The sequence below is a fragment of the Mastomys coucha genome, unplaced genomic scaffold, assembly GCF_008632895.1.
Source record: "Mastomys coucha isolate ucsf_1 unplaced genomic scaffold, UCSF_Mcou_1 pScaffold22, whole genome shotgun sequence".
NCBI lineage: Eukaryota > Metazoa > Chordata > Mammalia > Rodentia > Muridae > Mastomys > Mastomys coucha.
The window spans coordinates 56,757,110-56,771,418 of NW_022196905.1; the positions used below are offsets into that span (position 1 = coordinate 56,757,110).

The following is a 14,309-nucleotide window of genomic DNA, read 5'->3' on the forward strand; positions in this document are numbered from 1 at the left end:
GGTGGCCTCTCCTTTGTGCTATCTGCATGCTGAGAAATCAATCTTTGTTTTCAGACTGTTAAAAAGATTGAGACTGGGAGAGTGTAAGGGAGGGGACTGGGTGGGGTAATGTAGGCAGTTCTGCTTTAAGCAGATGCCTCCCCACTACTCAAAAGATGCTTAGCTTTACCTCCAGCATCAAGCACCAAGGTGGTGGTGCAGAGACTATACTATGAACAGTGACAAATCTCTCCTTTGCAGGCTTGGTCTGCAGTGACACGGGCAGATGCTAAACTTCAGCCTGTCTAGAAGTTAATTAGGTTACAAAGGCTGCCAAAAAAACCAAAGTCATTCAAAGAAAATTCAACACCGAAGCAAGATCTGAAGGAAAGGTCACAAGACACAAACACTAATCTTGAGTCTAAGAACAGAAATAAATAAGAGTGGGAAGGGGAGTCAGGCAGGTGACGACAATCTGTAAACTTTTTATCCATATTTTTTAACAACTGGGAGGTGAGGCATAATGTAGTCCTGACTCTTTTCCTGTGGTAGATATTTTATCTTCATAAAGGCTGGAGCAGTAGCCAACATTCTATATTCATTACCTGTTACAGAATTCTCAGTACATAACCCAGGGACATGGAGGGCACGAATCTCTGGAATCTGCTCCCGATTGTCTTCCCACTTGGAAATAGTGATTTTGAAAAGCTGATTCGCTAGAGTGAGTTAATTGACTGGCTGGGATATCCGCAGGACTTCTTCGTGGGTTCCGTTGCATTCATCACACAGGAAGGAGTGCTGTCTGCTTCAGGCTCTCAGGAGTAGTTGGAGCCTTAAAAACCTAGAGACCCAGTTCTTCCAAAGAGCTTAGCCCAGGAAGCCTGTTGGGTGCGGGGTGCTGTAAGACTGTAAGCAGCACTACACAGGACTTCACTGCCACCCGCAGGACCCAGAGGAAGTGCAGGCGATGGGGTTGCCAGAGATGCTGTAGGAGTCTTCAGGTGAGAAGATAAACATGCCATGAAGCCATTGTCTATGATTTTGTTTCGTTTCGTTTGAGACGGGTCTCACACTGTAGTCCAGGCTGGCCTGTCCTGGCACTAGCAATAATACTACCTCGGTTTCTAAGAACTAGTAATTAGAAGCACGAGCCACCAACTAAGCTCTGTCCCCACCCATCCTCTCCCCAATCTCGAGGGTGGGGTGGGATGGGTTGTGCTTTCTTTCTAAAAGGTGAGTGATCCTGCCCAACCTCAGAATGAGAGGTCTGAAGGTCAGGCTTCAAAGCAGACTCCAAATATTCCCTTCTTTCTTACTTCCCCACCCAACAGAATCACGTTTATTTCCTCTCCTGGGGTTTGTAGGGTTTCAAAGAGTAACAGCAATTTTACACCTGGACTTCTCTGCATCTCATGCCACTTGGGATCCTGCGAAGTTCAGACCCTGGCCCCAGGGTGCACAGTCTGGGGCCAGCTGGATCCCTCTCAAAGTAAGCCACTCAGGCTCCTGCATTGACTTGGTTAAACAGCTTAAGTGCAGACTACCAACAACCTTGAGCCAACTTTCCCACCTAGACCCCCAAACTAAGGCCCCTCTCACTTTGCCAGAAGTGGGGCGTGGCAGAGAGTCTCCTTCTCCGGAGTTGCATCCCTCCCTTGGAGCCAGAGCTCACACCCACCACTGCGTGGGGCTCCCAATGACCTGGAAGCCGCCTAGCTCCTGAGCCTGCAGGAGGGCGAACAGCCCGGAAAGGCATCTCCGCGGGATCAGGGAGGCTCCCCGGGTCCTTTAAAGGTCTAGGGAGAACTACCCGCAGAGATTCGCTCCCCAAAAGGGTCCGCCGCCACGCGGGGAGGGCCACGTGAGCACCGAGGCTTAGCTATAAAAATCCCCCGATTGCACGAGCGTGGGGAGAGAGCGCTGAGGCGAGACGCGGCCTCCCACGCCACGAGAGACTGGGAGAACCTGGTACTCCTTTCTCAATGCCCAGAGCTCTGATCCACCAGCCCCTCGGCGTGGGTTGTGGACAAACGTTGAACTTTGGGGGACTTGGCAAAGGCTTGCAGACGCCCGCGCGACTGGATTCCCGCAAACGCACAGAGCTGGTTTGACCTTTAGGGGAGTTGGAGGGAGGATAGCAAGAACCTCAGGCAGATCGATCTCCTGTCCTTCACTGAGGGAGCAACCTGGGGTTCTGTCCTCCTAGGAAACCAAGAGGTCCCAAGCTGCCCCCAGCCCGCGCATCTACACCGCAGCGGCCCCGCGAGCCGCGTTATTTCTGAGAGTCCCGATCGACTCCCGTCGCCTTCTCCTAAACTTTGACCTGCTCTGGTCCCCCGCCAAGTCCCCGACGCTTGGCTGCCTCCCACGGTGGGCTCGGGTGGGGACATGGCTACGGGCTCCAAGAGCGGAGCGGGCTCTTCTCGGCGCAACCTGGCACCGCCCGCGTAGCATCCTCCACGCTGACCTCCCGCGCTGCGGCGCCGAGCCTCGGGCGGGAGTCAAGGCAGTCCTCAGAGGTGTAGGAAGCGACAACTGGGGACCCGAGGGTCCCTATGGCCACTGCTCGCGGGCGGCTGCTGAGCGTTGCGGAGCTCGCCGGTTGCGCTCAGAGCTCCGAGCGACTCTGAGCTGCTTCACCAGGGGGACATCGCCCTCACGGGACCGCGGAGGGTCAAGGACCCGAGGAGCAGAGACTGTGGTGGCGGCTGATCTTCCCTCCCACAGGGCGATGTGGCCAGCCGGTGCGGGCACCAAGCTGCCCTGTCCCCGGGACTCCGCGCTCCGGCGGGCGGCGTTCTCCGGCAATCTCACCGCCCTGCCCTCTCACCTGGTACCCGCCGGTCGCAGCGTCCGGGTCTTCATCAGCGCCAACCCTGAAGGTAAGTCCCTTGGCCCTGTAAGTCGGTCCTTCCTTAGATCGGCACGGGTCCGAAAGTGTGTGGGGCCCGTACAGCCGGGTACACCCTGCGTCCCCTCCTCTCCCTGCCTTCCGCTGTAGCCCCGAGCGCGTGGGAATTTTATTCAAATTCCTTAATTTTCTTGAACTCATATGCTCCCCTGCTGATTACTAAGAACACACTTGTCTTCCCGGAGTCAATCTAAGACACAGCCAAGGCATTGTTAGTAGGTGCTTTCTAGAAGAGCCATTCTGCCTCTACCACTTCATCCCCTTTGCCTCTTTCATGGGTTTCTTTTGCCTAGTACACAAACAGTAGCTATCTTCTGGTGGCCTGTGACTGAAAGGCGGTTCCCTGCTGTCACTTGTTCTCACCCAGGTGCCAAATATGTTCCTTAAGACATCGTTCCTGCAGGTAGGAAGGCCGGTAAAGGTCCAGGGAGGACAGGCTCTTGATGGGCCCAGGACAGAGCGGCCCCCCAGCCTAGAGTGGAATTAGTGCTGGACCACTCAGATGGGCTCATCTTAGTTGGGTGCTGGGACTTGGTCTCTCTTGAGCGGGTCAAGTCAGGAGAGAGAGAGAGAGAGAGAGAGAGAGAGAGAGAGAGAGAGAGAGAGAGAGAGAGAGAGAGAGAGAGAGAGACTGACTTAAGAAGGGTGTATAAGTTTTTGAAAAAAATAATAATTTTACATTCAAATAAGTCGCTGAAGAGTTTGATCCATTAAACATTCAAGGCTCTATTTTGTTGCTGTAAAAGGACAGAAACGGTAACTATCTGAAAACAGTCACTTCTAAAGGGGAGGAGTGCGCTACTGCAAGTTTCTGGTAACGTTTGTGGTCACAATGGAAGGGGAAAATAATCGAATCAATAACACACCATAATGATCAAATCAATAACACACCGTAATAATCAAATCAATAACACACCGTAATTAGGGAGGGTTCTATGCGCGGAGGGAAGAGGGCTAACTGCTCTCCCCTGAACTTACAACTCACTTTCCCAGAACCTAATAAAGGGTGCTTTTAGGAAGATCTAGCAACATTAAGAATCATTCCATATCAAGTATGCCACCCAGGACTTGGACATGGACTATGGGTAAATAACCATAAAAATGGACAGCATTGTTAAAGTTAGGGTTCGGGAAATCTACAAGTCTCAGCATAATGGCTGAAAGAATTGTGTGAGATGACGTGTAGTCTTGCAATTTTCAATTATCCAAGGTTTTCTTAAATGCCACGCGAATTGTTTGCCCTGCTGTGAAGCTAACGAAAACTCCTCTCTTGTCCTTAAAAAAAAAAAAAACCTACTTCTAAAATAGTGAGTGTTCTGTTAATGTGAGCAGTGGTTCATTTGTTTCTTGCTTTAAATGTGCCTTTTATGGAACTGCGTGATAATGAATAGATGCCGCCTGCTTATGTGGAAACTGAAACACAATTGATATAATCTTTGTTAACCTGCACCTGCGTGGTATTCTTCAAACTCTCAACTTAGTTGCACTAAAAACTTAAACACACACTAAGCAGAGGAAAGCACAAACAAGCCATCCCTATTGGTCGACTGATTTTGCTGGACTGCTTCCAGGCTGGTTTTAAAGGACCAGAAATGTGAAGCTCACTTGAGAAGTTTTAGTAGAAGCAGGACTATGAATTTTACCCAGATTGAACAGCCAAGGGCATATTGAAAATAGGCAGAGATGGGCATTTTTAATGCTCTCAACCTGAAGCCTTAAAACTCCGGGAAATGCTCCATCTGAGACAGCACTTGGCCATGGCATCTTTATGGATGCAATTTAGAAAGCGAATGCTTGTGATTCAGTAGCATCCAATATTAGATTCTTGGACAATACTAAAGATGAAGAGCCTTTCCACTGTCAAATTCAGACAAAGGACATTATCTCATGTTTCCTTTAGAAGAAGAAACCCAATTTGCATTCTGAGTAAAAGCTGTTTTGTGTTGAAGGCACAGTAGCACAGTAGTTTTTGTTGTGTTGTGTTGTGTTTTGGGAAACCCAACAAGACTCTTGCTGAGGGAACTGTTTTGTTAATAGGTATTGCTTTACAAAACTAGTGTGAACTTGGAATTTCCATCTCCATGTGTGCTTCAGAAGGGATAATTAGTTTCCCGTGCATTACCTCATTCAATTTTTATTGCATTCTCAAACAGCCCCTGTAAACGTGGTGGATAAAGGCATTCTTCCTATTATACAGGTGAGACAACTAAGGCTTTCTGCAGTAATAGCTTTACTACTGGAAAAGTAGATTCATGAAGAAGAGTGAAATGAGCAGATCCCATAGGAAACTTAAAATCCTTATGTTGCTGTTCCTTGCCAGTCTAGGCAGCCTCCAGATCTCTGTAAATGTCTCACATCTACATGGCCAAATATGGCGGGTTCGTGCTGCTCAGAATTCTCTAGCTCCAAGAATATGAACAACTAAAAGGGAACATAACCAGCCCACCCCACTTGTTCCCACTGAGAGGGAGTCATGGGACATTAAAGAGAATTTCAGACTGTAAAGGACTTGTCCTTCTCCAAAAGTACATTCACATCTGGCCTGTCTTTGCTGCATAGATGGTGCTGGGTACTTTGCATGGGGGAGCAATCACATTATCCAGACTTAATTGATATTTGTGGCATATTTCTTAATCCTTGAAAGTTTTTTTTTTGTCATGTAACCACTGCTTTTCTTCCAGAACATTTATACTTCTGTGAAAAAAAAAATGTTTTCAAGACACATACAAAATAGTCTACTGTGATTAGCTTAGCCAGCCCAAGCAGATGGAAAGAAAAGGATCCTGCATGAGTCTCCCAGATATTAGGATATAAGGGCTCTCATATTCCATGCATGTATACTGAACCATTCTAGGGTAAATTAAATAAAGCCTTCATTCAGAAGAAAGATAAGATATTGCCTTTGTTATTGACAAAGGATGATTCAATCCCATGGTCCTTTACCCTATGACCTCCTGGAATAAATATGAGTTGGTAATCTCTGCTGTCTCTCCTGAGAAAATGAGTATTTTCTAGTCAATATGTAGGCTCTGGACTATCAGACATGCCACATATGTGTCTATACAAACACTTCATTTTAGTAAATGTTGTGTAGAGCCTTCCCTAAATGCTAGAAATGTCTGTCTGATGGCATTAGTCATAGCTGATGGCTGAGTACTGACTAAGTACTAATAGTATGACTAAGAATCTGAGTTTTATTAATTTTAACAAATTTAATGATATAAACATTACATCACTTAATGAACTTAATTACACATACACGTGGCCACTGACTCAAAACTTTAAATGGTTGTCAACCTGTGGGTCATGACCCCTTTGGAAGTCACATATCAGATATTTCTTCTGCATATCAGATATTTACATTACAATTAATAACAATAGCAAAATTATAGTTGTGAAGTAGCAACAAAAGAATTTTTTGGATAGGGGTCATCACAACATAAGGAACTATATTAAAAGGCCATTGCATTAGGAAGGTTGAGAACTGCTGCTCTAAGGGCATAAAGACAATAAGCTGCTTCCTGTCAAATAAAGTTTCAGGCTATGCCATCACTCAAACCGAGGCCAGTCTGCTGTTCATGAAGGCTTGGGGACTTTGATCCTGCAGCTAATAGATATGGACTTTATTGGAGAATGTGATTTGGACTATGCAAAGTCAGTTTCCCAAAGTCAAATCCACACCTAAACAGAGTTTCCAACTCCCAGAGAGGAGCAAATAAACTAGGTCTCTTCTGGGGACAGAGTTGAACCTTTTCAAATCTAAGACATGGATGAGAAGAGGAATCGCAGCTTTCCTGGAAATACTAAGAGAAGTTTCCAAGCTTCTGTGCTTAGATTTCCCTTCCAAATAAAACCATCCAATGAGAACAGAGTAGGTCCTAGTATTGTGTGTTCAGGACTACTATGCGATGTGCTCTACATGTGAAAAGAAATCAAGAGTCAAGAAAAAAATCCCCAGCATTTATCATTATACACTTGCACTTAGATTTTCAAATAGGTTATCTTTGAGTCTTGTATACTCATGCATAGTTTTGATGACTCGGACCATTCCCATTTACTTTTCTTTGGTCATATGTCTTTATATCTTCTCAGACTCTAATTTATGCCTTAAGATCTTCAGTTGGAAATTGTATTCTCCATTTTAATGGAGGCCCGAGAAGAGATGACATCCTGTCTCATAGCCACACAGGTTCAGTGTCCACAACCTCTGACCACTTCCATTAATTTGCATTTCTACCCTGAACAGAGAAATACCTACATCAAGATTTACAAGAGTCCTACAAACATTTTTATCCTTACCTTTCTATCACACTAAGCACTGATGGCTCCCTTTTCTGCTATCTTTATGTATTGCCAAATAAAAACTATAGCCAATGCATATGTATGTACCCATGTGTGTGTCTGTGTATGTGTGTGTATGTGTGTGTGTGTGTACACATATGTATATCTTGGTGTCCCAAGAATATCTTTAAAAGTAATCAAGAATCTTAAAGGAGAGTATACCAACTTTGCCACTTCATCACAAACATACACAGACACTAAAGTCTACAGGTTGTGTCTCCTTCTTAGGTAGACATTAATGGAGAACATGGGAGTATTAATTACTAATAGATTTAACAGACTTTCATGCCAAATTTTCAATCTGCTATTTAATACTACTTATGAGCAAGTTCAGCTCATTTGTTTCCAGTTTCCTATGCATGAGAAAAAGATAACAACAGTAGCTGCATGGGTAAATGAGAGTAGAGTGAATAAGAAAAAGCACACAAAGCGCTTGTGCAAGTGCTGACCACATAGGAAACAAGAAACGTTTGGTTTTTATCATTGTATTATTTTCCAGTGATATCCAGGCACTGTGGGGGTGTATCTATGACAGGAACAAGTTATGTATCAGCCACTAGTTAGAATTTGGCTATGAAAAAGAAACCTTTCTACTCTAGATGTTTCATAGAATTGGGCATTTTCAAGATTCTCTGCAAAGCGTTCAGAACAAAATCAGGATACCACTAAGCATTTAAGGTCCCATTGCAAAAGTATCCACCCAGAGGGCAGAAAGCTGTATAGAAGTGCCCATGGATACCAAATAGCCAGCAGCCTCTGCAAAATGACATGTTTGCTAAAAATCACATGTCAGATGCCATAAGCAGTAGGAGAACAACTTCTCCATTGCCTTCCATTCAGATGTTATGCCTCTCCAGGGAGAGATACCATACTGGTCCAGGGCTACAGTAATCTGCACATTGTTCTCCAAGTATAGATGGAGAAAATGATATTCAGGATTTTTTTCACTTACATATCTGCACTCATCATCTTCAAGAGTTATATCCTCATGCCCAGCTTTGATAGGCCAGAAGTACAAATGGGCCCATGCAACTGACCAGTCTAAGAACTTCCATGCTTCCAGACCATATTCTGCAATGGAGAGGATGGGATGAAAAGGTGAAGGATCTTCAGCACTAAGAAACCATGTGGAGCCCAGGAGGAAACAGACTCATGCATTCCTTCAGCCAAGGATGTCCCTGAACATTCAGTTCTAGGTGGATGCCATTCCATTCTGGTACTTACAACTCAGCAGCCACCACACAGACCAGGTCTCTGCTCTGAGGGAGTTTACCCAAATCCCATTGTGTATGAGATGTGTGTCATACTAAAGATACTGGAGCAAAGATAAAGACTAAAGGTCAAGAGTAAAGATAGAGAGCACAGGAGCAGTCAAGAAGCACCAGGGAGAGTTGTAGGATCCAGCTGGGGGTGGGGGTCAGAGTGAGGACCTGGGAGTCTCCCCACAGGAACAAAGAGAGCCAAAGTGTGGAACATGTTGTACATGATAACCAAATATGAGGCAAGGTGATGATGAGATCCCTGCAGGGAGCAGAAAGAAACAGTCTTTGTTACTTAGCAAAGAGCTTCCAGCTCTTTGAATAGGAGCAGAACTGATACCTTGTGAAAACACTTAAAAGCATAGCTTGGACCATAGAGGAACACTAGACACACAGATACCTATCCATCTGGCCTTGAAGTTTAGTGCCCCAGGTACAAGTCTTTCAACATGCTTTCTATAGCGTGGTATTGCCCTCTCATTTTCTATTTTAAAAGATATCTGCTGGTTTGGGGTCTCTGTTTCAGATGTCTGTTGCTATTAGCTCCCTCCAAGACAGAAATACTTAAAACAACAATTTACCACTTTTCCTACTTCTGTGATTGGGAACTCAGACAAGACTCGCTATCCCATGCCTGTTAACCTGTGGTCTAGCCCTTAAAATATTAGTTTGAAGAAGAAAGTAATGTATGCTCCTGGGGCATGGATCATCTTCCAAAGGGCAAGAGTGTGCTGGTGAGTCGGGCTGCTTGCTTTACCCTTACCAGGGTTTGCACTTGTGGAGAAGGGAAGTGAGGGGATAGAGAGGGCTGAGGAGACTTCCACTCCAGAAGAGACCGTCCTCTGGCCAGAGAACAGCTTCCACTACCCAAAGTCTTTATTTGTTTCCTTATGAACCTTCATATACAGTGAAATCTATCCTTTACCCAAGACAAGTTATTATTCAGATTAGAGCTACGGTTTTAAATGGTACAGATTAGACACTGTGGTAAGATGTGCAACAGAAAGAGCTGGGGTATAGCTCGGTGGCATGGTGCTTCCCTTGCAAAAAGAGTCCTAGAATTCAAACTCCAACAGATGAAAGCTAATATAAAGACAATGAGCCATTAAGAATGTCGAATAATAACACCACCAACAACAAACAAATATCAGAAGATGTCTATAAAATGGGAGCTTAGCATGGCCTTGAGAGTGGTCACTTCATCTCTTTAAATAACTTAAAATAAAATTTGTAAAAACTCACAAACTTCTTTTTAATGGCAAATGTGAGAAAGTCTACAAAATACTAGGAATTAGTTGAATTTACTAAAGTAACCCTAAGGGCTCATTTGTTTTAAATCAGGATGAGAATATTAGTATTTGTTGAAATGCTGGAAAATGCACTTTTCAGAAATTTCTAGCAAGAACTCACATAACAACATGTATTTCACTGACTCAATGAGGAAATGTTCACAAATGACCATCTTTGTGTCTAAACATTGCATGAACTCAAATCCAAGCCATCCTAGAAGAACAGATATAAAGCTTGTAAGTTTGTTCAAAAATCATGAAAGTGCTGCATTGTAAAATATGTCTATAAGAAAGGAGGGTGATACTGGCATAGAGACACCTTGTATCAATTTTCCAAAGCTTTACCTGTCCTCACAATTTTGATTGAAGCTGAAGATTAATTTCTTAGATTAAAATGTGTTGTATGGTGCATAATTGGCCAAAGAAGTTTTGTGATAGAAATATAGTAAAAAGATCAGAAACCACAGCACAGAATAATAACAATACCCCCTTGTAATTAAATGTTTCCTTACTTTTAAATCAAAATTATTTCAAAGAGTCTGAGACAGGTCCTCTAATCATAAAGCCAGGGTGACAAGATCTCACTCCTCTAGGGATTGGAGAAACGAAACTGCAAAATAGAAAGGGTACCTTTCACAGTGCTGCCTTTACAATAGTGCCTTTCAGAGAGATTTTTGCCACAAAATCCATTTCTTTATAATGTTCTTCCAAGTATCAGATACAATGTTTTCTAGATTCCCACTGTGTCCCTTGGACTCCTAATTAGTTGGCGTGGACAAACACAAAGGAAGGAGGACCTACAAATTGCTGCCTTCATTTTTTAAGAATCATACAGCCATGACACAGGGCGAGTGCAACTGTCCAAAAACATAAACATTGCCATTTGCAAAATACATGCTTCCATAAAGAGGCTGACTAAAAAAATGACTGATGTGAGGTGGTTTCATCCCATGTCCTCATCAAGCATGAGCCACTCATAGTTAGCCAAAAGGACAGACTCCATAAACTGAATGAAGTCTAAAGAACAGACAATGGGGAAGTATTATGAGAAAGTGGCTGCAGGTTATGAGAACAAATCTAGATCAAGAAAGGAGAGTTTTAAAGGCAAAGTACTTGGTGCTACAAAGTCCAATAGAATCTAAAGGCCATCAGCAAGTGAGCAGAAAAATAATAAAATGTGCTTAATCTTCCTAAATGTGAGAAGAGTAACCTCAAATCTAACTACAGTCGCTAGGACTAGAAATTAGCTATCAGGGATGCAGGTGAATGAAAATAACTTGAGTAACATCTTCACTGTTGTCATTGTTGTTGTTGTTGCATTCAATGGGCTTTGGGCACATATGAATTGTGAAGGTCTTGGGATTCTTGTGCTCAACTCCCATGATGAAATGAGGACAACAGAGAGGAGCAAAATCAATAGGACCTCAGACTGCAGGATCCTATTAACAAAAGAGGACTGCCAGAATCAGCATCCACATGAAGACCCTGTGAGCAATGTGACCTGTGAGGCACAGAGAGCTGGGAATGAAACAGTGCTAAGAACTTCCTGGCTAACTTTATGATTGGAACAATGTTCCAGAGCAGCCCCCATTACACACAGGAGGCTGGTATCCAGGTATGTCAGGGTGGGTGCAGGAGTTGCTCCCTTCGAGGAGTTACTCAGTACAAATAAGAGATTAATGTAAAGAGAGATAAGAAGGGCTTAATTAATATCAATCTCTAAAAAGTAGGAATTATATATACCCAGAAATGAGGTATGCTTCATTTCTGAGTCAACAGAGATACGGGTCCGTGTTAAAACTGAGTGAAAAAGAAAGCAATGGTCGATTAGTAATGCCTGCTGTGGAATGAAGATCAGCAGCATTTATCGCTACATTATATAGTATATTTTTTAATATAAGCACAGTGGGGTTGGAGGGAGGTGATAAGAGCAGCAGCAGCAGCAGAAGAGAGAGAGAGAGAGAGAGAGAGAGAGAGAGAGAGAGAGAGAGAGAGAGAGAGAGAGAGAGCCTGCCTTGCTCTCCTGTGGCCAAAGCAGAGAATGCAGACAGCAGGAGAAATTATACTGGTGAAAACTGGGAAGGCATTCTTGCTCAAATGACAAAACTGATAGAATCACAGCTTTCCAGAGGGAGAGAGATGTGTTGAAACTGTTAAATATACTGAAAATATACTTGCGTCAGGCAGAACCAGTGTGCCAGTCTGTTGCTAGGCAGAGTGGCTTCAGCAAAAGATCATACTTAGTGGATGGCACTGTAGAAAATGTTAACTAAAATAAGATCCAGAAGTTATTGAGACCACTGTGTGATAAGAAGAAAAAGCTTCAAATGATGCAAAAATTCCTTTGTGAGAAAAATCTTCTAAGATGACCACAAAGACATGAAAATGTGGAGCTAATATTTAAGACCATATGCCCTACTCCCAAACTGGAATAATCCCATTATTTTACCATTTTTCTATTGCTACAACAAAGTACCCCAGGGTAGAAGGTTGGCTTGAATTCATAGTTCAGAAGATTAGCAAACATCTCATCTACATTTGTTTGGCTCAGGTGATGGTCTTCATCACCCATGGCCAGTCTATTCATGGCAGGAACTTATGCAAGAGCAAGAAATCACACAGCAAAATAAGAAAGCAGAGTGATTCACCGGTTCGCTCACGGTATAGTAACTCCTTCTCTCTCGACCCATTAATTTCTTCTGAGGGTGACATCCTAGTGACCTAACTGCCTGCTGTGAGATCCCACCTCTGCAGGGTACTGAAGTCTCTCTGCTTGGTACAAAAGCAATTTCAATAATAGTATTGGTATTACATAAGAAATAAAGAAAATAAGCCGGGCCCATTTTCCCATGAAAGTATTTTCTAGTTTTCTTCTCTGCTGCTATGAGAAGCACCATGGCCAAAAACATTTTGAGAAAGGAAGGATTCATTTCTGCTTTTGGGTTACTTGAACAAGAACATGGAGCAGAAACCATTGAGGAATGTTGTTTCCTGGTTGCTTTCTTGCTCACACTCAGCTACCTTTCATATAAAGCTTAGACCCACCCGACTAGTTGTGTTGCTCACAGAGGCTGACTCGTGCTCCATCTAGCAAGAATGTGTCCCATAAACATGTCCCCAGGCTGGTCTCATGGAGGCAGTTCTTCAGTTGAGGTTCATCTTCCCATATGTGTTGTTAATCAAAATTAGCTCTCGGAAGTCCACCCTTGTCAACATAATACACAAACACTTTTCTTGTTAAATCATACCATTCCTTTGCTTCAAGATCTCCTGCTCACTTTAAAAGTCTCGTAGTCTTTTTGAAAAGGTCAACACTTTGTAACCCTAGGGTCTCCTTAAAAGCTCAAGTCTTTCACCTGTAGTCACCTGTTATATCAAAACCAGTTTAAGTAATTTCTTGATCTGAGAGGGAAGGACCAGGGAATGATTGCAATCAAATCAAAGTAAAACTGAAATTCAACAGTATCTATCAATGTCCAGCATCTGGGACTTGATCATGATTTTCTGGTTCCAAAGTGCTTAGGCTGTGGCTCTTCACCTTCTCTTCCACCAGAAACACATGCAGGTTGTCTTAAGGCTCACCCCACACCTACAATGTTCTGGGTGAACATCCCATGCTCCTGGAACCTCCAATGTCTCGAGTCTCCAGCAACTGACATTTCATCTTCACTCATGGCCTCTGTTTGGGGACTCTGACCCTGCCACATGGTGCCAGGCCTCAAATGTTCTCTGTGATCCCTCAATCTTGTATCTCTCATGCCTTTAAAACCAAGTAGGCAACTCTTAAACTGACCAAGAACCTTGCCAAGTTCTGCTAGTAGCTCAATATGTAGCTTTGGTCTCTGCCAGTCTTCATGTGCTGACTTTATGGAAATTCTTCCCTAAATGGTTTCACCTCAGGGATGCTGATCTTTTATCAGTTACACCTTGGTAGTTCAACTGTAGCTAAAGAACATGCATTGCCCCAGTAAACTGGAAGGCTTCCCTTCCATAGTGTCTTAATCAAAATTATCCTACGTATGGCCTTTTAGAGGCTTTGCTTCCCACCAGAAACTTTACAAACCAGGCCTCCATTGTCTGAATTTCTCTCCACATTGTTATTTACCAAGCTCCCATAGAATAACCCACTAAGCTCTGTCAGCTTTTTCCATCCCAAAGTTCTAATTGCTTCTATGAGCTGAGAGAGGGGGGAGGGAGAATGAAAGAACGAACGAACCATGGTCAGGTTCATGAGAACAACCTACTCAACTTTCTGTTGTAGTTTGTCTTGTTTGTATGTTTGCATAATTGTTTTTCATTGTTGTTGTTTCATTTTCTTTTTCTGCTATAAATTTTTTTAAAAAAGCAACTTGGGGAAGAAAGGATTTAATTCATCTTATAGGTAACAGTCAGAATAATTATGGGAAATGACCAGTTTCTAAAAGTCTAGCCCCAGATGCTGGTTCTGTGCCTTTTCTGTGATGGTACAGTCAATAGAATCTGGATTCAAAAGAATTGAAGCAAAAGGTTCATAGACTTCACCTCTTTTTT

At 43.4% G+C, this 14,309-nt stretch overlaps 1 protein-coding gene across 1 annotated transcript in view; it reads left to right on the plus strand.

Annotated features, from left to right (window-relative positions):
* The first annotated feature begins 1,655 nt into the window (after window positions 1-1,655).
* The window catches only part of Nwd2 (NACHT and WD repeat domain containing 2), a 175,363-nt gene continuing 162,709 nt past the window's right edge, over window positions 1,656-14,309 (plus strand). The window contains exon 1 of the mRNA XM_031342373.1: window positions 1,656-2,861. Within this exon, the coding sequence (XP_031198233.1) occupies window positions 2,711-2,861 (151 nt within the window). The 5' untranslated portion in view covers window positions 1,656-2,710. The remainder of the gene's footprint in view (window positions 2,862-14,309) is intronic.